This window comes from Macaca thibetana, chromosome 5, assembly GCF_024542745.1.
Source record: "Macaca thibetana thibetana isolate TM-01 chromosome 5, ASM2454274v1, whole genome shotgun sequence".
Lineage (NCBI taxonomy): Eukaryota > Metazoa > Chordata > Mammalia > Primates > Cercopithecidae > Macaca > Macaca thibetana.
In genome coordinates this window covers 75,788,494-75,813,077 of record NC_065582.1, presented here as the reverse complement: position 1 = coordinate 75,813,077, position 24,584 = coordinate 75,788,494, and the positions used below count along the sequence as shown (strand labels likewise).

At 38.3% G+C, this 24,584-nt stretch overlaps 1 protein-coding gene across 38 annotated transcripts in view; it reads left to right on the top strand.

Moving 5' to 3' along the window:
* The window catches only part of ANK2 (ankyrin 2), a 695,484-nt gene that overhangs the window by 575,095 nt on the left and 95,805 nt on the right, over nucleotides 1–24,584 (top strand). For 26 of the 38 annotated variants that reach the window (XM_050792405.1, XM_050792403.1, XM_050792385.1 and 23 more), the window contains 5 exons: nucleotides 11,056–11,253; nucleotides 14,459–14,557; nucleotides 15,074–15,172; nucleotides 19,290–19,487; nucleotides 24,280–24,378. In XM_050792405.1, the coding sequence (XP_050648362.1) occupies nucleotides 11,056–11,253; nucleotides 14,459–14,557; nucleotides 15,074–15,172; nucleotides 19,290–19,487; nucleotides 24,280–24,378 (693 nt within the window). The remainder of the gene's footprint in view (nucleotides 1–11,055; nucleotides 11,254–14,458; nucleotides 14,558–15,073; nucleotides 15,173–19,289; nucleotides 19,488–24,279; nucleotides 24,379–24,584) is intronic. The other 12 variants (XM_050792409.1, XM_050792407.1, XM_050792406.1 and 9 more) reach the window with 1 other exon arrangement.

The window sequence follows — 24,584 nt, the reverse complement described above, 5'->3', positions numbered from 1 at the left end:
TGTGCCACATTTTCTTTGCCCATCATTGATGGGCATTTGAGTTGGTTCCAAGTCTTTGCTATTGTGAATGGTGCTGCAATAAACATATGTGTACATGTGTCTTTATAGTAGAATGACTTATAATCCTTTAGATATATACCAGTAATGGGATTGCTGGGTCAAATGGTATTTCTGTTTTTAGATCCTTGAGTAATTGCCACATTGTCTTCCACAATGGTTGAACTAATTTACACTCCCACAAACAGTGTAAAAGCTTTTCTATTTCTGCCGGGCGTGGTGGCTTATGCCTGTAATCCCAGCACTTGGGAGGCTGAGGTGGGCAGATCACCTGAGGTTGGGAGTTTGAGACCAGCCTGACCAACATGGAGAAACCCTGTCTCTACTAAAAATACAAAATTAGCTGGGCATGGTGGTGTATGCCTGTAATCCCAGCTACTCGGGAGGCTGAGGCAGGAGAATCGCTTAAACCCAGGAGGTGGAGGTTGCAGTGAGCTAAGATCGTGCCATTGAACTCCAGCCTGGGCAACAAGAGTGAAGCTCCATCTCAAAAAAGAAAAAAAAAGAAAGAAAAAAAAAGCATTCCTATTTCTCCACGTCCTCTCCAGCATCTGTTGTTTCATGTTTTAAATGATCACCATTCTAACTGGTGTGAGATGGTATTTCATTGTAGTTTTATTTGCATTTCTCTAGTGGCCAGTGATGATGAGCTTTTTTTCATGTTTGTTGGCCACATAAATGTCTTCTTTTGAGAAGTGTCTGTTCATATCCTTTGCCCACTTTTCAATGGGATTGTTTGTTTTTTCTTGTAAATTTGTTTAAGTTCCTTGTAGATTCTGGATATTAGCCCTTTGTCAGATGGAGTGATTGCAAAAATTTTCTCCCTTTCTGTAGGTTGCCTGTTCACTCTGATGATAGTTTATTTTGCTGTACAGAAGCTCTTTAGTTTAATTAGATCCCATTTGTCAATTTTGGTTTTTGTTGCCCTGGCTTTTGGTGTTTTAGTCATGAAGTCTTTGCCCATGCCTATGTCCTGAATGGTAATTGCTTAGGTTTGCTTCTAGGGTTTTTATGGTTTTAGGTCTTACATTTAAGTCTTTAATCCATCTTGAGTTAATTTTTGTGTAAGGTGTAAGAGAGGGGTCCACTTTTAGTTTTCTGCATATGGCTAGCCAGTTTTTCCAACACCATTTATTAAATAGGGAATCCTTTCCCCATTGCTTGTTTTTGCGAGGTTTGTCAAAGATCAGATGGTTGTAGATGTGTGGTATTATTTTGAGGCCTCTGTTCTGTTCCATTGGTCTATTTATCTGTTTTGGTACCAGTACCATGCTGTTTTGGTTACTGTAGCCTTGTAGTAGAATTTGAAGTCAGGTAGCGTGATGCCTCCAGCTTTGTTCTTTTTGCTTAGGATTGCCTTGGCCATTTGGGCTCTTTTTGGTTCCATGTGAAGTTTAAAGTAGTTTTTTTCTAATTCTGTGAAGAAAGTCAATGGTAGCTTGATGGGGATAGCATTAAATCTATAAATTTCTTTGGGCAGTATGGCCATTTTCATGGTATTAGTTCTTCTTATCCATGAGCATGGAATGTTTTTCTATTGGTTTGTGTGTTCTCTTATTTCGTTGAGCAGTGGTTTGTAGTTCTCCTTGAAGAGGTCCTTCACATCCTTTGTAAGTTGTATTCCTAGGTATTTTATTCTCTTTGTAGCAATTGTGAATGAGAGTTCACTCATGATTTGGCTCTCTGTTTGTCTATTATTGGTGTACAGGAATGCTTGTGATTTTTGCATATTCATTTTGTATCCTGAGACTTTGCTGAAGTTGCTTATCAGCTTAAGGAGACTTTGGGCTGAGATGATGGGGTTTTCTAAATATATAATCATGTCATCTGCAAGCAGAGACAATTTGACCTCCTCTCTTCTTATTTGAATACCCTTTATTTCTTTCTCTTGCCTGATTGCCGTGGCCAGAACTTCCAATACTATGTTGAATAGGAGTGGTGAGAGAAGGCATTCTTGTCTTGTGCTGCTTTTCAAAGGGAGTGCTTCCAGCTTTTGCCCATTCAGTATGATATTGGCTGTGGGTTTGTCATAAATGGCTCCTATTATTTTGAGATATGTTCCATCAATACCTAGTTTATCGAGAGTTTTTAGCATAAAGGGGTGTTGAATTTCATCATAGCCTTTTTCTGCGTCTATTGAGATTATCATGTCATTTTTGTCATTGATTCTGTTTATGTGATGGCTTACGTTTATTGATTTGTGTACATTGAACCAGCCTTGCATCCCAGGGATGAAGCTGACTTGATCATTGTGGATAAACTTTTTGATGTGCTGCTGGATTTGGTTTGTCAGTCTTTTATTGAGGATTTTCGCATTGATGTTCATCAGGGATATTGGCCTGAAATTTTCTTTTTTTGTTGTGTCTCTGCCAGGTTTTGGCATCAGGATGATGTTGGCCTCATAAAATGAGTTAGGGAGGATTCCCTCTTTTTCTATTGATTGGAATAGTTTCAGAAGGAATGGTACCAGCTCCTCTTTGTACCTCTGGTAGAATTCAGCTGTGAATCCATCTGGTCCTGGGCTTTTTTTGGTTGGTAGGCTGTTAATTACTGTCTCAATTTCAGAACTTGTTATTGGTCTATTCAGGGACTCGACTTTCTCCTGGTTTAGTCTTGGGAGGGTGTATGTGTCCAGAAATTTATCCATTGCTTCTATTTGTGTAGAGGTGTTTATAGTATTCTCTGATGGTAGTTTGTATTTCTGTGGAATCAGTGGTGATATCCCTTCTATCATATTTGATTGTGTCTATTTTCTTCTTTCTTTTTTTCCTTATTGGTCTGGCTAGTGGTCTATCTATTTTGTTAATCTTTTCAGAAAAACCAGCTCCTGGATTCATTGATTTTTTTGAAGGGTTTTTCCTGTCTCTATCTCCTTCAGTTATGTTCTGATCTTATTCTTGTCTTGTCTTATTTCTTGTCTTCTGCTAGCTTTTGAATTTGTTTGCTCTTGCTTCTCTAATTCTTTTAATTGTGATGTTAGGTTGTCAATTTTAGATCTTTCCCGCTTTCTCCTGTGGGCATTTAGTGCTATAGATTTTTCTCTAAACACTGCTTTGGCTGTGTCCCAGAGATTCTGGTACATTGTGTCTTTGTTCTCACTGGTTTCAAAGAACTTATTTATTTCCGCCTTCATTTCGTTATTTACTCAATAGTCATTCAGGAGCAGGTTGTTCAGTTTCCATGTAGTTGTGTGGTTTTGAGTGAGTTTCTTACACCTGAGTTCTAATTTGATTGTACTGTGGTCAGGGAGACTGTTTGTTATGATTTCTGTTCTTTTGCATTTGCTGAGGAGTGCTGTACTTCCATTTATGTGGTCAATTTTAGAATAAGTGCGGTATAGTACTGAGAAGCATGTATATTCTGTTGATGTGGGATGGAGAGTTCTGTTGATGTAGAATGGAGAGTTAGGTTGGTTTGATCCAGAGCTGAGTTCAAGTCCTGAATATCCTTGTTAATTTTCTGTCCCATTGATTTGTCTAATATTGACAGCGGAGCGTTAAAATCTCCCACTAGTATTGTGTGGACGTCTAAGTCTCTTTGTAGGTCTCTAAGAACTTGCTTTATGAATCTGGGTGCTCCTGTATTGGGTGCATATATATTTAGGATAGTTAGCTCTTCTTGTTGCATTGATCCATTTACCATTACATAATGCCCTTCTTTGTCTTTTTTGATATTTGTTGGTTTAAAGTGTGTTTTTTCAGAGACTAGGATTGCAACTCCTGCTTTTTTTTTCTTTCCATTGGCTTGTAAATCTTCCTCCATCCCTTTATTTTGAGCCTATGTGTGTCTTCGCACATGAGATGGGTCTCCTGAATACAGCACAGTGAGGGGTCTTGACTATCAAATTTGCCAGTCTGTGTCTTTTAATTGGGGCATTTAGCCCATTTACATTTAAAGTTAATATTGTTATGTGTGAATTTGATCCTGTCATTATGATGCCAGTTGGTTATTTTGCCTGTTAGTTGATGCAGTTTCTTCATAGTGTTGATGGTCTTTACAGTTTGGTATGTTTTTGCAGTGTCTGGTACCAGTTTTTCCTTTCCATGTTTAGTGCTTCCTTCAGGAGCTCTTGTAAGGCAGCCTTGGTGGTGACAAAATCTCTCAGCCTTTGCTTGTCTGTAAAGGATTTTATTTCTCCTTTGTTTACGAAGCTCAGTTTGGCTGGATATGAAATTCTGGGTTGAAAATTCTTTTCTTTAAGGATTTTGAATATTGGTTCCCACTCTCCTCTGGCTGGTAGGGTTTCTGCAGAGAGATCTGCTATTAGTCTGATGGGCTTCCCTTTGTGGGTAACCCGACCTTTCTCTCCGGCTGCCCTTAACATTTTTTCCTTCATTTCAACCTTGGTAAATCTGAGAATTATGTGTCTTGGGGTTGCTCTTCTCGAGGAGTATCTTTGTGGTGTTCTCTGTATGTCCTGAATTTGAATGTTGCCCTGTCTTGCTAGGTTGGAGAAGTTCTGGATAATATCCTGAAGAGTGTTTTCTAACTTGGTTCCGTTCTCCCCATCACTTTCAGGTACACCAATCAAATGTAGGTTTGGTCTTTTCACATAGTCCCATATTTCTTGGAGGCTTTATTTGTTCCTTTTCATTCTTTTTTCTCTAATCTTGTCTTCATGCTTTATTTCATTAAGTTGATCTTTGATCTCTGATATCCTTTCTTCCTCTTGATCGGTTCAGCTGTTGATACTTGTGTATGCTTCATGAAGTTCTTCTGCTTTTTCAGCTCCATCAGGTCATTTATGTTCTTCTCTAAAATGGTTATTCTAGTTAGCAATTCATCTAAGCTTTTTTCAAGGTTCTTAGCTTCTTTGCATTGGGTTAGAACATGCTCCTTTAGCTCAGAGGAGTTTGTTATTACCCATCTTCTGAAGCCTACTTCTGTCAATTCGTCAAATTCATTCTCCAGTTTTGTTCCCTTACTGGTGAGGGGCGTGATCCTTTGCAGGAGGCATTCTGGTTTTTGGAATTTTCAGCCCTTTTGCACTCGTTTTTCCTCATCTTCATGGATTCATCTACCTTTGGTCTTTGATGTTGGTGACCTTTGGATGGGGTTCTTGTGTGGACGTCCTTTTTGTTGATGTTGATGCGATTCCTTTCTGTTTGTTGGTTTTCATTCTAACAGTCAGGTCCCTCTGCTGCAGGTCTGCTGGAGTTTGCTGGATGTCCACTCCAGACCCTGTTTGCCCGAGTATCACCAGCAGAGGCTGAAGAACAGCAAAGATAGATGCCTGTTCCTTCCTCTGGAAGCTTTGTCCCAGAGGGGCACCTGCCAGATGCCAGCCGCAGCTCTCCTGTATGAGGTGTCTGTTGACCTCTGCTGGGAGGTCTCTCCCAGTCAGGGGGTACAGGGGTCAGGAACCCACTTGAGGAGGCAGTCTGTCTCTTAACTGAGCTTGAGTGCTGTGCTGGGAGATCCTCTGCTCTCTTCAGAGCCGGCAGGCAGGAACATTTGAGTCTGCTGAAGCTGTGCCCATAGCTGCTCCTTCCCCCAGGTGCTCTGTCCCAGGGAGATGGGAGTTTTATCGATAAGCCCCTAACTGGAGCTGCTACCTTTCTTTCAGAGATGCCCTGCGCAGAGAGGAGGAATCTAGAGAGGCATTCTGGCTACAGCAGCTTTGTAGAGTAGTGGTGGGCACTGCCCATTTTGAACTTCCGGTGGCTTTGTTTACACTGTGAGGGGAAATCCACCTACTCAAGCCTCTGTAATGGCGAATGCCCTTCCCACTACCAAGCTGGAGCGTCCCAGGTTGACTTCAGACTTCTACGCTGGCAATGAGAATCTCAAGCCACTGGATCTTAGCTTGCTGGGCTCTCTTGGGGTGGGATCCGCTGAGCTAGACCACTTGGCTCCCTGGCTTCAGCTCTCTTTCCAGGGGAGTGAACGGTTGTGTCTCACTGGCATTCCAGGCACCACTGGGGTATGAAAGAAAACTCTTGCAGCTAGCTTGGTGTCTGCCCAAATGGCCTCCCTGTTTTGTGCTTGAAACCCAGGGCCTTGGTGATGTAGGCACCCAAGGGAATCTCCTGGTCTGCAGGTTGTGAAGACCATGGGAAAAACATAGTGTCTGGGCCAGAGTGTACCATTTCTCAAGGCACAGTCCCTCATGGCTTCCCTTGGCTAGTGGAGGGAGTTCTCTGACCCCTTGTGCTTCCTGGGTGAGGCGACACCCCACCCTGCTTTGGCTCGTCCTCCATGGGCTGCATCCACTGTCTAACCAGTTCCAATGAGATGAGCGGGTACCTCAGTTGGAAATGCAGAAATCATCCACCTTCTGCACTGATCTCGCTGGGATCTGCAGACCGGAGCTGTTCCTATTCAGCTGTCTTTCCAGCCTCCGGCCACTTCTAAGTCTTTATCAGTAAAATATGAGGGTTGGACTCAGAAACTCTAAACTCCTTTCCAGACTTTCTTAACATTCTTTGATTCAATGAATTTAATAGACATTTTCTTGTAACGGGTTCCACAGATCTTCATGCAGAATCCAGTGATACACGGGCAGCCTTAACATTACTCTTGTCTTGGTTTTCATCTGCCTTTCTATCCATTGTCCACATAGTGAAATTTATATTCTTTGGTAATCATCATTGATCTGTTATATTCTTATCTATTTAAAGCTTTATTCAACCATGAGCTTCCCCTGCCATAACATTTTTCTGGTTTCCTTTTAAGGTTACCTTGTATTCAGCTATTTAAAAAATATTTCTATGATCAACCAGTACACTCTGAGTATTGTGTACTTTACTGGAAATTGTGTTGATGTTCCTGTAAATTTTCTTGTAATTCATATTTAATAATGAAAGGGTCTCCCATTTCTCTCTCTTAAAGTAAAACCCGTTAATGTTTATCTATTATTAAAATTAAAACTTCTACTTTTAATGGAAATTTATTCATTTTTGTGTATCTCTGCCAAACTTTTCTCTATTGATATAACCCATTATTACAGACTTTTATCTTTTTTGGATACCCTCTGAAGCCTCTTCCTTAAAAGCACCACTGGCAATAGACTCTCCTTTGAAATATTAATTCGTTAATTTTACACACGGATTTCATCAATTCTACTTTTTTACTTCTCTTTTGCAACTACATTTAGTATCATCGTATACATATAAAAATATCTCTTAATTCCTTATTCCTTCTAATTTAAATATCAAATTTCAGATGTTATTTTTTTTTCTTTTCAGCTCTACCTCCCATTCTAAGCTACAACCGAAATCCCTTCCCTATAGCATTTTCTATCGTGAACAAAACAAAATATCTTAGCCTTGTGAAGCAGTGCTCCCTAAAGGTCAATATGCATACAAATTACCTGGGGACCCTGCTAGAATGCATATTGTAACTCAGTTCTGCATCTTTAACAAACTCTTATGGAATGTCAGGGCTCCCGATTTTGGGATTATGTTTCAAGCAGGAAGGAGTTAGGGTTTTCCTGTTCATAAGTCCTATTTTAAGGCGTACTTTCACCGTGAGTTTTTTTTATTGTCGCTTAATCCTTTTAATGTGTTCCTGGGACTCTTTGATTTAGTTAACATTTGAACAGTGCTTTAGAATTCCCCAAGCATTTAAACACACAGTATCTCATTTGATACCCAGAGCAATCCTGTGTTGTAGGGTGGCTTAGGGTCCTGAAATTCAAGATTGTGCTGATAAACCTGTGGTGACAGAGTTAAGACAAGAAAAGATTTCTCCTCTGATTCTGCATCTTTCTCCAAACTCTTTCTGCTAACATCATTACCTCCCACTTCAAATGTAAAGAGAGCCCTTTTCTCTCCCATCCTGAACAAACCACTGGTTTCTAACTAGTCACATTCTCTCCCTGAGCTTATGACTATGATCAGGAGATCAGATCAAGCTTGGGCTCATGCCCATTCAAGCGGCCCATTTATGAGGTGGGTTAAGAAGACCAGCAGCCCTTCTAGAACCACATGGATTATGGAATGTCCATTTTCCCCAAATGAGGGAGGGCTGTCCCAGAAGAAGGGTGCAGGGGTTATTGGGCAGAAAAATGAACACGTATCTGCTATTTTACCTCTTGATTTCCCAGTGCATACACGCGTGCACACGCACACACACGCACTTTTGAAAACTTCCTCTCTAAACCTAATAACATTGCTCGAAAATTCACCCTCTCCCAGAGAAGAGATAGTAAAAAAATTTGTGCCCAGCCACTGTATCGAGCTACAAGGTCAAGATCGCTAGATAGTTCACAATATTCTCAATCAAGTTTAGAAATAATATTTCATGGATATATAATCATGGGGCTAAGTCATATGTTTTGCCTATTCACAATATTTAACAAAAGAAAAACCATATACTCATAATAACATCTGTGATTTTTAAAGTGCACGCAGCACACTCTATTCACCAGTTCAGAGCATAAGACACATTTTGCTGGACAGACTGGAGAGCAGGGGCCACAGTGGCCTCAGTTCCTGTGTCAGCCAATTTGTTTGACCCCAGGTTATGCTCTCAGGAAGGTTCTTCCTTGTCCAGTGTCCTCAATGGACATTACTGAGAGGGCCACCAGAGCCTGACCATCTGGGAGCTAGTTCAATTGGCAGAATTACAGGGCTTGGCATTTGCTTTAGGGATCGAGCAATCCCAGGGGTCCTAGACTTAAACTCCCTTGAAACTTAGCTCATTTAGAACTTTAGTTAGATACTAGGAGATGTGGCTCCTGGGAACCCTGTTAGTTCCCAGAAATTTAATCAAATTTTTGAACTTTATCTCAGCCAGTGTTAGTTTTCTCTTTGTAAAGGGAGCTGGAACTCAGCAAGTCTACAAAGTAAAATGGTAGATTGCAGTGGCAAAGCAGAGCTCATCTACTTCCAGTCGAGGCTGCATCAGCCAGTGATACTTTATGATGAGGGAATTGTTGCCTCTCATTTTTGGAAGAGGTCTGTGTGATCAGGCTTTCCCCATGAATCTTTTCTTCTGCACTTTCCCAATTCTTTTCCCTGGTTTGAATTAACATTACCCTGAGGCAGTAAATTCAAGTTTTGCAATTCAGCAGGGAAATAATTGGCCAAACCTCAAAAAGTCTTATATCCCTGGTTACAGGTTGAAAGATTTTATTTGCAAAATTTGTATGTTCTTTCCTTTTACACTTTCAGGGAGAACTTTACCAAAAATGGAAAAAAGTAGGCAAGACATCCTATTTTTTAACTTTTTTTTTAAAGGAAGAACTTAATTGCTATATAGCCTAAGAACCAAGGATCAATGGTTAATAATGAACCAATTATGTAGCTACCTCTAGCCAATGATTGCCACTTCTCAGCTATGGATTAAAGAGTCATCATCGCTCCAACTATCCCTCTTACTCTTAGAGTGTGTCGCTTGCAATACTCACCCACCTCTATCAAATTTTGCAGGACAGAGATCTGAGAAGGGAACCCCGGAAACAACAAATGTTCATCATAGCTATTCTCAAGTTCCTTGGTTTTTAGGTTGTTGTTTGTTTTGCTAACCATTTATTTTTATAAATGAAAATATGTTCATTTTATCTATAAACAAAAAATGTTTATTCTCCCCATTCCTCTATTTTTTTTTCCTCTGTATTGCAGAGAAATTTTATCTTCTAATGGGATATCAGTCTGCTTTCTTACTGAGAGTCACTTTGTTCTGACAGGTCTCTTAGTGGCCATCTTATTGTAGTATCTATTTCCAAAGAATGTATAGGCAGAGAAACGTCTTTAGAATCCAATGCCCTGAATTCAAGTTCTGTTTTAATAGTTGAGTAACCTTGGATAATCTTTGAGAACTCGTTTGTTTTTTCTTAATCTTGATCTAGGAAATGATCTAATAATACATTTCATGCTTTCCTTTTAACTCTATTAGGGGGACGGGTCACATACGCATCATACATGAAGATAGCTTTTCAATTGCAAATGTTCACAAAAGTTCAATTCTAGTTTAAAATAATCATATTACTGTTATTTATTTACTTCTTACTACCTTGGAATTCATGCAGTACTATTTTATTTCTTACTATAGCTCCCTCTCTTTTTTCTTATAACTTTAAGATCCTGACTGTTTTTGGATAGATCTTCCTTCCTCTATATACTTTTCTTCATTCATTGTTAGCCCTGGAAGTCAGCCAAGGTTTCCCTTCCTCACTTTTATTATGACATACCCTTTGGCAGATAGTAAAGATAAACCTCTTTTTATCGCTAAAGTTACACTTAAGTTTCTTTTTACAAGAGAGTGGTTTGGCCTGGTTCTCTAAACACTGAAAACATTATTTCCAACTACACATCAGAGTCAGGTGATTTTCTTGAGCCTTCTGGAACATGTCCTTCCTGTCCCTTAGACCCAGCTACATCCTCTGTTTTTAAATGGAAAGCACTTGGCAAATAGTTAACCCTATTTGCTTTTTGCCAGAGTCCCACTTCATTTTTTAAGTTCTGGATGCAAGTTCCAGAACTATCTGCAGCATTTTCTGAAACATCTTTTAAAACCAGATTACAATATCTCCTTTGTGCACCGTTTCTCCTTGAAGAAAATGACCAGCATTTCTATCCTTGGCTTGCTGAATGGAGTAAAATCAAAGATTTTCCAGCATCCCTGGTTCTTCTACTCTTGATAGAGTTCCCAGAATAAATCCTGCTTCTAAGTGAAAACTCTTGGATGAGAATAAGGGTTTTTAGGAGTTTTGGACTAGATTTTCTTCTTATTCCAAACCATCAGTTAGTTTATATTTAAACATAAGTGAGGCCTGAAGACTTAATGAGTTGAGAAATATTTTGGGATGCCCAGAAAGCAATGATGAAGTTCATGGAAGTATATACTTTTTAAAAATTGAAGGGAGTACTTTGTGACCAACCAGGTCACTGCTGTAGCAAAATATAAAATATGCCATGGTCAAAGCAGTGATGATTTCTTTTGGGTGGGATTCCTAGAGATTCCAAGAAGATATCATGATATATGTGAGTGAAACATATCACCAGTGAAGTTCTGTCTGCCTGGCACTAACTTTTTACTTGACTTGAGTTGTAGGAGGAACAGACACCTTTACATATTGCCTCCCGCCTGGGTAAAACAGAAATTGTCCAGCTGCTTCTACAACATATGGCTCATCCAGATGCGGCCACTACAAATGGGTACACACCACTGCACATCTCTGCCCGGGAGGGCCAGGTGGATGTGGCGTCAGTCCTATTGGAAGCAGGAGCAGCCCACTCCTTAGCTACCAAGGTAAGGAGAATGACATGATGACAACATGGACCAAGAGGATTCCTAAGTCATGGTCTTTCTACTCTACCACATACAGAATCAAGAACGTAGATCTCCTTAGGCCTTGACTTACTTCTTTCTCTACATATTTAAGATTCATTATCTAAACGATTTAAGGGAATTGTGAGATTCCATATGTCTTCAATAAAGAGTGCTAAATTTCATTCTAATTAATGCCAATGTTTCTAGGACAGGTATCTAGTACTCTAAGACGATTTTCATAAAGCAAGGACTACTTTTTCTTCTCTTTTTATTATAAAATCTATAATATATTCTTAAGAAAAAGATAAATGAAATTCCTATATACATTGAACTGGTAATACTAATGAGGAAGAGGGTACTGCATTAGATTGGCAGTACTATATTTGTTGTGAGTTGTAGTACCAGATCGAAGCTCACTTTACTTATGCATTTTTGCAACCCTACTATTAGCCACCACTTATTTGACATTCTCATTCCCATATTAGTTTCCAACGTTACCAGCTACACTCTTGCCTGGGTATTTACAGTGTTTAAACAGAGCTGAGCTGGAAAATCACACTTCCTTAGTTGTTATTGACATCGAACAAAGAATTTGACTTATGTTCCAAGTTTCATGACAGGGCAGAGTAATTTTTCGTATGCTTTATACATGCTATTTGACATTCACAATGTGGAGATGACTTAGAATAAAACATGAATATACTCAGCTAATGAGAGCAAAACTGAGCCAGCACACGTGAATTTGTCATGGAGCAAAATAATTCCCACAAATATAACAGCGATTCAGATTAACAAAAGGACAATTTCAATTCTCTCATAATCAGTAGGCATAAGCACTGCATCCAGGGAGAGGGAAAGTTGCAAATATAAACTGAGCTAGTGATGTGGCATCTGTCCTCTTATAAGTAGGAGCAGCCCTCTAGCTCTTATGGCTTATCTGGTTGCCTGTTATGACTTATCTGGTTGCCTATGGCTGTGAAAAGTACTTTGATATAAGAAATTGACAATTATTGAAGTTCTGAACTCTGAAAAGTTGAAAGGATTTTAAAAGTTCTTTTAAAAAAAAAGAAACTAAGCAACAAATGTAGTAATAACTCGAGAGATTTGGTAATTGTCTTACCAGAGGAGGGTGTAAATCATCAAAATTAAGATACATAAAATACAGAAATAGAAAATAAAACGTAGTGTCTTATCTTTCAAAGATATTTAGGATTTAAAAAATATAACTATATCCATGGTAAATTAGGGCAATAAAATAGAATAAAATGTTAAACAGCATTTTTTTTTTTTTTGAGTCAGAGTCTCGCTCTGTCGCCCAGGCTGGAGGGCAATGGCATGATCTTGGCTCAATACAACCTCTGCCTCCCGGGTTCAAGTGATTCTTCTGCCTCAGCCTCCTGAGTAGCTGGGACTACAGGTGCCTTCCACCACGCCTGGCTAATTTTTTTGTATTTTTAGTAGAGACGGGGTTTCACTGTGTTAGCCAGGATGGTCTCGATCTCCTGACCTCATGACCCACCCACCTCGGCCTCCTAAAGTGCTGGGATTACAGGAGTGAGCCACTGCACCTGGCCAAACATCATTTTAAGAGTTCAGCTGACTAGGGCTGAACAGTGGTTGATTCATCATTATTAAAGCCATTTAAGTGTTTCTAAATATCAAAGGGTAAATGAAATCTTGGTGAGATTAACATAAAAGAAGAAGGTAGATGTATGACTCAAGAGATGCCTTCTGACTTTGGTTTTGTTATTCTACAGTAGATTTTATGTAGTTTTGTCTAATAGTCATTTCCAAACTTATAAGAGTTGGATCACTATTCTAGCAAGACTTTAAAGATAAGGAATTTACTTTTTCTTCCTCATCACGTAGTTAGTCTCAAAGAACTCTGTTTCATCCTGAGTATCACCCTAATCATTGTGTGCCTTGAGTGGGGGGAGGAGAGCTCTAACCACAAGTGCTGGTTTATATGGACAATTCAAGAAAGAAGAAATACTTCCTACCTTTGTCCCACACTTGGAAAAAACCAGAAGATTCACTCTCTTCCAAGAATTTATTAATACCAAATGTTCAAAAAAGAAGCAAAAAGAAAAAAGTCATCTCATTTAAAAATAATTTGTCTGGAGACACCGAAAGGGCAATATTGCTTCTTGGGGGATATTCTGTATTTATGATGGGGGCTTAAATGGTCCCAGGATAAGCCATAGCTTACAGCACCTAATCCAGCCATATTTGCTATGTGTTTTACAGGCCCTGGTCGGTGTTAGAATTCCCCTACTCCCACTGTAGTGCCAGAAGAGCATGTGGTTAAACTGTCTGGCCAAGAGGATGGATTTGACATCATGGTGTAGGAACTGTGCCATCCTCGAGATCTTAGTCCAGAGACTTATCTGTATTTATAAGACACTGCTAATTACAGAGTAAGGCCATTGGTTAGGCACAGAAGACACTGAATGTACACATATCAACATGTGTAGGAGAGCAGCCCTCTGAAAAAAAGCTTTAAAGCTTTGGTGTGTTTAAACTCTGGTGTTAATCAGCCCAACATCATGCCAGAAGTAGAATGTGTTTTACAAAAGCAATTGGTCTTCTAGGCAGTGTGAGTCTTCTGGGAAAGGGGACAAGTCAGGATGGGAGTTGCTTTATAATAGTGCATGTTTTTTGTTCTATAGACCATTTATCTTGCCATTTCTGCAGAAAATATGTCAATTAATTCACAAATACTTGTTTTTACTATGGCTGCCAAAATATCCTAAAATTTAAATGAATTTGGAATTCAGGTGTTACAAAAAGGATTGCAAGAAAGAGAAGGAGGGTTGGAGAGAAGGCAGCTGTTGTTTCAAGTCTATTAATTTTAGAGGCAGGAAAAAGATTTTTTTCCCCCATTCACAAATTGGAGCCAGTTTACTGACACTAGTGGCTTTTAAAAATCCCAAACCTATAAAGTCAGATTTCGGTCTCCAAGCCCTTAAAATAAAATTTCTTTTGTTCAGTCTATCAAGCCAAACTTTTGTATGTTAAATTTTATTCTTTTTCTTTGTCCTTGTTCATGGCTAACAGATATAATGCTACCAGTATTTTTTCCAAATGAAGAATCAGTATAGTTTGCTTAATATGTTAACAGATAAAAATATTTTGTGAGGCGTTACAATAATAAATACGATTTTACTTTTTCTCACATTTTCAGAAGGGTTTTACTCCCTTGCATGTAGCCGCCAAATATGGAAGCCTGGACGTGGCAAAACTTCTCTTGCAACGCCGTGCTGCCGCAGATTCTGCAGGGAAGGTAAAGATTTTCTATACGTTATAATTATGTAACAGTCAAGGTGATAGATTAGGAGATCTGTAAAGACATTTTTCTCACTTCTCTGAAAGGAATGTGAGAGCACCTGATGAAACTATACCAAATAGACATGGTGGCGATGCCTTCCATGACCGTCCATGTACACACTGATTCAGAAAGCATTTTGAGCTGTGCCTCAAAGTCTTGTCACAACAGCCCCAGAAGTCTCTATATTAAGAAGGATCCCTGCAATGTTAATGTAGTCTTTCTTACATAGAAGTTTAGACCTTTATACATTGTGACCATCAAGATGCCCTTTGCTGGTGGTATGCTCATTTTCAATTTTAGTTATGTTTTTAATATGAAAATTATTGGGGATTTTATTTTCATTCTTTTTTCTATTGACTATATTAATTCATTAACATGAATGTAATCAGCATCAGTTTCCAGGCATCCTGGTAGCTTCAGGGCAGCTAACCCTAATTTATTAATGCTGAAACTTAAACACACCCTTTACAGAATGGCCTTACCCCGCTCCATGTTGCTGCTCATTATGACAACCAGAAGGTGGCGCTGCTGTTACTGGAGAAGGGTGCTTCCCCTCATGCCACTGCCAAGGTGAGGACCACAGAAAAGGATTTATAGACATAGGGTGTAACTATCACCTGAAAACACATGAGAATTGTCTTTTAAACACATGGTATAGTATAACTGCGACTAGTTCTGGCGCTAGTAGTTTTGGTATTGAGACCCTTTTTTTCCCCTTGTATTTCCACCAGTTGCGTCTAGAAAACCTTTTTTAAGATTTTTAAAGAGTCAGCAAATATTCAGGGGATGTGCCTGTAAACCAGTAGACATGAATCTTATTGCTAACATTCTGTGTGTTAGAGAATGAAGTCTGAATTTTGAGAAATGAGAAATAAAGTCATTATCATGTTTTCCCTTCTCTCCTATAAACCAAATGCTGTGATTAAAATGTCCTTTTATAATCTCATTCTTTCAGACTTCAAACTTCTATTTGTTTCTTTGTTTTTTTTAAAAAATGTTTTACCTGTGTTAACTGTAGCATGGATCCCTCTAAGTCCCTAGACTCGGGGGTGGCGGGGGGGGATTCCTTTTTGGTGTACATCTAGCACCAAATTCCGAAACAGCTCCAACTAAGACTTGTACTTACGGACAGGGCATTTTCCACCATTCTAGTTGGCCCCTTATTAAACTGAAAATATATATGAATGTCGTATAATGCATAAAGTACTCATTGCACCTTTCGTTCATTAACTCAGCACACCTATTTTGAGAACACGTCAGGGTTTATTTAAAAAATATTGATCGTAATGGGAAAATATGTATGCTATATTAGACAACATAATAAAACAACTGCCACCATTTATTTGCCAAACACTATGCCAAGCACTTTACAGCAATATCTCATAATAACCCCATGAGACTGGTATTCTAATGATCTCCATTTTGCAGATGAGAAAGTGAGATTTAAGTAGGTTAATTTTCCAAAGTTATCTGAATAATATGTGTTAGAGCTTGTACCTGGGTTTGACCTCAGGCAGACTGACTTTAGAGCTGATGCTCTTAACTACTAGGTCCTTTGTGTCCCAAAGCAATAGAAAGAGATTTATTCCATTCTATTATACAAGTATATACATATATACTCATATGCCTATTTAAATTATGCATATTATAAATATAAAATAGGATATATACAAAAATATGTTCTGTATAATATATATTTATATATAAATATGTTATATATAATATACATATATAACTTTGTACACATACATACCTATACATCTATATATATTTATATCTTTTTGATGCCAATAAACAGTTTACAATAAAGTACTTGAACTGTCAAAAGAGGATGCCAAATGTTCATAATTATCCACAGTGTTCTTATTCCTCTTTTTTCTACAACCTCATCAATTCTACACATATTTTATGTCTTTCTTCACACTACTAGAGTAGTGTTCATATCATATTCATTTGCATATCTATGAGGTGTTTAATAACATATGTGAGTTCCCAATAAATTTGCATGAAAGAATGAAGATTGAGCAACTATGGAATAAAAATATACCTGCTCACTTAACATGGCAGCATTTTTTTTTCATTAGCTTTCCAGGCTGACCATTCTCAACGTAGATACAAAAGACTTCTTCAGTACTCATGAGTACTTTCATTGAACTCTTATGATGTGCAAAGAAAGGATTGTAGGTACTCAATGGGAGGTAAAATTGTAAAACGTGTGTTCTCTTTCCACAAGGGACTCTCAATCTACTTGCAAGAGAAGACCTAGATTATAAATTAATGTGTATGGTTTTCCTAAAGAGACAAGCATAGCCTTGATTTCTATCCTCTACCTTGTATGGTCCTTAATCTTAGGCATGCATATACTGAGTTCAGATGATGACATAAAGCATTTCTCTACTCCAGAGTCCACAGTAGGATGGGTATTCTGGGAATGCCTCTCTAGTGTCTTTCACTTATCTGCCCCAGCCTGTCAATGAACATGAGCCCTTCATCTTTGGGGCAACTCCTAGAGGTCTCCAGATGGTAAGATCCCCATGGTAGTCTCCACTTTAGACTCTCTTTCTGCTCATTATAATGTCCCCTCTCCTCAACACGCATGGTCCTTTGGCCACGAGAACTTTGCTTCTTTCCACCAGAGTCCAGAACCTTCTCTTAGTCTTTATTGGGAGTGCTGCAATTATTTGAGTCCCAAAATGTTTCCTCTTTGTGGAGTAAGAGGGCTTTTCAGATCTTGTATGTTGAGTATCTACCAGACAAACCTCCTCCATTGCCAGAATTGACACCTTCTTTGATGGTCGCTTATGTTGTTTTGCTAAAATGTCCCTTTACCTGACCTTAGTAGAGCCCATGCTGTAGGCAGGGGGGGTAATTGAGACTAAAGAAACACATTGTAGCAAAAAGAAGTTGACTAAACTTACTTGGTCCACAAAAATCTATGTGTCCTTTTTTCAATAGAGTCTATGGACACAAATACAATATTTTGAAGCATCCGGGACCTCTGATCAAACCCTGAAAAGGCTTCCAAGCTGAATTTCCTTCAGTTGCTTCAGGAGAAACATTATTTGTCAAAAATGAAAGAGACTTATTCTTGCTTAGAGAAATGGGGACAGAGTAGATAATGTAGGGTTGTGTGAGAATCAAGATTTGATGATGGCTCATAAAGACATTTAAATTCTCAAAACACTTTTTTATTTTTTGGTACACTTTGCAGTTAGCTTTAAGGAAATAGTATGACATAAAAACACCTCTCATGTTTGATTACAGGCTCAAGCCTGTACTCCCAGCACTTTAGGGGGCCAAGGTGGGCAGATTGCTTGAGCTCATGAGTTTGAGATGAGCCTGGGCAACATGGTGAAACCCCATCTCTACCAAAAATACAAACAAAATTAGCTAGTCACAGTGGTGTGTGCCTGGAGTCCTCGGTACTTAGGAGGCTGAGGTGGGAGGATCACGAGCCCAGGAGGTGGAGGTTGCAGTGACTGAGATGGCACCACTGCACTCCAGTCTAGGTGATGGAGCCATACCTTGTCTCAACAAATAAATAAATAAATCATCTCATGGTAATCTCACAAGAAGCGCTTGATCATTATGCTGTCTTTCCCTTCAGCATGTCACTGAGGGGAAAAGCCACAGTTAATGGCAAAGACGCTGTTGTTAATTTCTATCACACATTTCAAATGGAAAATTCTACCAGATTTGATAAAGAAAAGGAAATGAAACAATATATATTGCAGACTTACAGTTGTTCCACATTTTTTTTCTTTTAATTAAGTATGGGGTTTAGAGTTTTGTTCTTGTAAGCAGAGTATAGTTATCCTGACCCTCTCCACAAACTCCCACCCGAAATGAGTAGCCTCATATTTCTACTTTTGAAGCAGCAAGTTATGAAGAAGGGGAGATCTAGGATTTGAATGGACCACAAAACTAATATAAGCTAATTTTGTTGTTGAATATATTTTAAATTAGAATTGAATCCATTAAAGACAGGGATCATGTCATGTTCACCATTGTATTCCCACACCTAGCACACTGCTTGGCATATGCTAGGCACTCAGTAATATTTGTTGAACCAGTTTAAAGTACAATCCAAACAGAAGCGTATTAGTTGGAGTATTATAATAAGATAATAGAAATAATTCAATTTGATTCTTTATGTTATAAACATATGTGAAGTGTAGCCTTGGTTCCAGATAGCACATACAATTCAAGAGCAATATTGACAAACTAGAATCAGCTCAGAACAGAACATCCTTATAAGGAGGGATCTAGAAATGGCACTCCCATCAGGAATGGTTGAAGAAATGGAGAAAATTAGCCTGGAAAACAGAACACTAAAGGTGGATATGAAAATCATCCCCAGATATTTAAAGGATGGTCATGTAGAAGAGAAACCTGGCTTACTCTATGTTGCTCTTCAGGAGAGAAGCAATATTATAAGGAGAGAGTTTTCAGCTTTGGAGCTTTGATGTCTGTATCTGTCTTACAGTAGAATGGAGTACCTTGTGACTTTTATTGTAGAGATTTGGTTATTGTTGAATGGAAATGGGATGACTAAGAGTTTGGATTAACTGTAAACTCACTTTTAACTCTTCTGTTGATTAGAGATTTTTATTTCCTTTAGAGATACATATAAGAGCAATTGTTAATCTTACCCTATATGCATGTGTTTTATTTTTGTCTTTTTTAGAATGGCTATACTCCTTTACATATTGCTGCCAAGAAGAATCAAATGCAGATAGCTTCCACACTCCTGAACTATGGAGCAGAGACAAACATTGTGACAAAGCAAGGAGTAACTCCACTCCATCTGGCCTCGCAGGAGGGGCACACAGATATGGTTACCTTGCTTCTGGATAAGGGCGCCAATATCCACATGTCAACCAAGGTATTCTGTCATTTCTTGCTTCAATCAAGAGTGTTTTGGATGCATGTAAACAGTAATCAATCACAGATAGTTTGGAACAAAAAGGAGCAATATATTAAAAAGAAACAGGGATATCTTACAGATCCCAAGGACACGAAGGGAGTCAAGCCTTATGAGAGATTAGAAAACCGTAAGGAAGCAAGGGAGAGAGACTCTCTGTATGGCAACATTTTGGCTTCTTGACTTTTCTATGCAAGTCAGTTCTATTCATCTCTATAGCCCCACTTTCCTTGCATCTCTGTGTGTGTCTAAAGAGGCTACCCTGTAGCTCCCAATGTTAACATCACTATAATTGCTCCAGTGTCTGTTGCTCCTCATTCTAAATTTCAGATATATATATATAGAGAGGAAGAATGGTTCCATCTGGGGTTGTAGCTTAAACAACTGCCTCTAAGCTGGAAGGCCCATGTCCACCACCCAGGGCATTCTTTAGTCTTGCTGGGCATCTGAGGCACCTCTGGATAGTAGAGAGGAAACATAATAAAATACAGATTTTTTGAGTCAATGTAAGCCTAGCTTGAGAGGTTTGGTAGTGGTGGTGAGAAAATCTTTTTTGTTTTTTTAATAAAGCACATCAGTCATTTTAGCCTTTCTCCATGGACTGGCCTCTGTAGACCTCCACATTAATTATAATAGAATGGCAGTCAAAGATACAAGGGAAAAAATTCACATATAAAAATATACTTTTTTTACAAGTATATGTCTTTTGATACATCTATCCATCCATCTACATAAAGATCTATAGATCTATCTAACTTTCTATCTTACACTTATATACATATACTCTGCTATAGCCAGCTGCTGAGAAACACAGTATTGGAAACTGTGTTTATTAAGTTAGTTTGTCATTTGGTGTCTTGATGCTTTTTGTAATACGTTATATGGGCTTAGTGAAAATTAAGTTTCTTAGCTCTTTCCACAAATATACAAATACTCTGTGTTTTCTACATGTCACTGTTAATTGCTACTTTTAAAGTATCAGTGATAAGTTGGTTTTAACGACATTCGTAAATAGGTTATGTAGCATGCATCCTTTAGGAAGAGCTATGAAACAGGCAGGTTGCCTTGAATATTTCTGCAGTCCTAGTCTATTTCTTTGTCACTCGGAAGTGTTCCTGTACATCCCCTGCCCTTACTTACTTCTCTGGCCTTTATAAAAAGTCCCCATAAATCCTTTTTTAAAGTATGATGAGAGCAAATTATAGGGTTAGTCTTCCAAAGGATAGTTGCATTTTTACAAGAATGAACACGATAAAGCCTTATAGTGAAATTCAGTGTATTAGATGGACAATCATTACAATCTAGGGCATGGACGTCCTTGTGACTATTGACGTCATGTCATTCAGGTGGTCATTTACCCTGTTGGAGAAAAATCTGATCTTGAAGCATAGAATATTTTATTTAATATTAGTGTATGAAGGGGGCATATGTTTACTCTATTAATAACAAATAAATCTTCATTTGAAAATAAGCCAAAGAAATCCATAAACAATTCAGCAGTATTTTGAGTAGGATTAAAATTCAGATAGTTCATGAAATGGATCTTACAGTGTTTCTGATGGTGTTATTTTTAATGTATAAAAATGACAGGTACATATCTGAAATCAGTTCACTACGTCTTCCTTTATGGTATTCTTCTAAATACATTACTTTCTTTGAGAGAGTTTTAGCAGTTAACAAATATTTAATGAGTATTTTTGAGTTGCACACTCAGCAATGAAGAAAAACATTCAATTTTGAATCACAAAGTAATTTTGTTATCTTTATAACAATGATTTCAGTAGTACATTTGAGTGGTGTCCTAAACACATAGTATATTTATCACTAAAGTAAAACTTTAGTAAGTTTGTGCAGATATATCTGAATAATAATACAATATATAAAATTTACATATAAAACATATAACCTTGCCTTTTGGTTAGAATTATAAGATAAAGCAACTATAAAAATATCTCAGAGGAGAGGCAAAACTGATAAAAAACTTTCCCATTGCTTCTGAAGAAAACATATATTCTTTTCTTTTTAAGGCCAACTGATATCAATAATTTCATATTCTCCAAATGATTATTTCACATGAAGAACTATAATTTCATATTTTCATGTGAAGAACTATAATATAGAAATGATATCATTATCCAATCACCATCTATCATAAAACAAAACCAAAAAAGATCAGTTGTTGAGTCCACCAGTGTGTCTTAGGAAATAAATTACTTTTTTTTGAAAAGAACTGCTTCAACACTTCCTATTTTCTTGATTTATTAGAAAAGTTTTTTTTTCCTCCCCAGAAACCTTTCAAACAGTGTTTTTCCTCTATTCTCACACTACCGCACAACAATCATCAACACAGAAGGCTTCTGGGACCGAATGTGTAGAGGTTTTCCCCACATACTGAGCAGCACACACCAGCTGGGTGTCCTCCAATTCAGTTCCAGCACTGTCTTATCTGGAGAGAGTGTTAGATCCCTTCAGTTGAGGGCTCAGTCCCCAAGACTGCCCTCTGCACTGACACTAATCACAAGTCTGGGCCTCTGAACTTCTGACCGACTGGCTTCAAGTTGGGGTTCCCAGGACACTCCCTTTGAGTTCCATTAACTCACTGGAGTGGCTCACAGAGCTCACAGAAACACTTACATTTACAGTGCTTACAGTTTCTTATAAAGGCTATTACAAAGGATGAAGATGAAGAGACACATAGGGAAAGGTATGAGGGGAGGTACCCAGCTCCCATGCCCTCCCTGGGAGCACCACCCTGCACAAGGAAGCTCCCTGTGTTCAGCTATCCAGAAGCTCCCTGAACCCTGTCCTCTGGGATTTTATGGAAGCTTCATGATGTCAGCATTCATTCCCCCACGGTATAGGGTGGGACTCTCTCTCTCTCTCTCAGGAGGGTCTTATGACCCATGAATGCTGCGGAGAAGATTAGAGCCTAGCCTTGGGGAAAGCGAAAGGGGACTAGGGAAGGTGGGAGATATTTTGTTTCCTGAGGCCTGCCCCTGAGGCCTAAAATGCACAACGTTATAACAAAAGACTATAGTAAGGGCTATGGGAGTTATGAGGCAGCAACTGTGGACAAAAACCTATATTCACTGCAGTTTACATCCTTTGATTTGGATATGCAAGTTTACCACAATAAACTGCAGAGATTTTCATGCTGGTTGTTAATTTGTAATCTTGCATGGCAGAAAATCCATTCTGCAAATAGAGTAGAAAGAAGCACACATATTTAAAAAGTCATCAAAAATATCTTTGAGATTTGATGATCACTGCATGTAATGATCACTTCAATAACATTTTTAAACAGACTATCTCTGTAAAGAGAAATATTCTTATGTTTGTTATTTTAGTAAGGAGAAAATTAAGATAAGATTCTTGTTTTATCCTAATATTCAGATTTTTTATACATTAGGATTAAATAATATTTGGTTAGAAGAGATGAAAATTTTAATAGAAAATGATACACCTTCTATCTCACCCTGTGTTTTATGAAACTCAAAGTTGAGCTCACCCAGAGCTCTCAGGATTAAAAAGCCCCAGGCCCACAAGGAAAAAGCCTCCTCTCAAGTTGTAGAATGGTTTTCTCTCTGTAGGTTTCACTTACATTTTTGAAATAAGGTCAATGTACTTTTTGATTTCCAGAAGTAGCACCATGGCTGGAGATCATGAATTTTGAAGAACATGGCTTAGCTTTCTCAGCCTAAGTGCTAATGCAGGAGAGTGGGCCTGAAAAGTTGTGGCCAACAGGGCTGGTCCATTTTAATCAGATGTAAAGTGGGGAAGAGGTGCTGACTCAGAGTCCAGGTAGCCACCTCAGTCTATAGCTGCAGGATGTCCAGGAAGAGCATAAGTATAGGAGGCATTTGAACAATAGTGAGGGGAGAGAAATATACAGTATAAATATACTGTAGGCTAGAATGTAAGCTCTATAGAGACAGAAACTTTTGTTCACTGCTGTATTCAAGTGCCTAGAATATGAACACTTCATGACATATGAAACATACTCAAGAAAACACCTGTTAAACATGTAAATGATGTAGTAAGGCTACCTGAGTGTGGCATTGACTGAATAAGCCACTTTCCTCCCTCTTTTCTCCATGCCTTCCTTTTTTTATTATTAATTCATAACTGTACTTTAATTGGATATTCAAATAAACAAAATAATTACTTGATGTATGTATACCAAACATGTGGCATAAAACTGGGCAGTTTGTGGTGCTCTGTAAATAATGAGGTTACTTTAAGGTAATGTTTAACAGAACCTCCTGAAAAGTATACTCTCTTTGGGTGCTAGAGAAGGTTTTTCTGAACTCACTTCCTGTAACTGTCCATTTTTTACAATGATGTAATATTTTGTTGATAAACTGTAGATGATTATTATGCTTATAGGTGTAATAGTTGGTTGATCAGTTATTTAAATAAAGAAGTTGGTACAGCAGGAGATCCAGATGGATTTGAAATAAATATCATTTGAAAGCTTATTAGCTGTGCTAGTTTGAAGTCTCACATCATAATATAAGAACCTAATATAGAAAATAATTTGCCTTACGTGTTGATTGACTTGGAGGACATGTCTTAGATGAAATGTCATTAATTTAGAGAATTTGCCTTAAATATCAGAAGATACAGTTTCTGGGAAGAGGCTATGAGTTTTCCAGGATTTTTTCAATATTTTTAATGTATTTTCATAATATTACAGATGATGCAATGCATTTTCTTCTTCAAATGTATCCCTTTGATTCCATTCTTTCTATAGAGCGGACTCACATCCTTACACCTTGCAGCCCAGGAAGATAAAGTGAATGTTGCTGATATTCTCACCAAGCATGGAGCTGATCAGGATGCACATACAAAGGTAAAGCAAATCGTTCTCAATATTGTGACGGGTTCGGGATGGGATGACTCCCAGTAGCCCCCATTCGGGTCACCGCATGTCCAGGGTCTTCCCTCCTCAAGAGTCTGTTCTGAAATGTAAACTAATCATAACCCTCTCCTATGCACAAATCTATGATGGCTCCCCATTTTTTGCTGGAATCAAGTCCAGTGGATAGCATGGGGTCA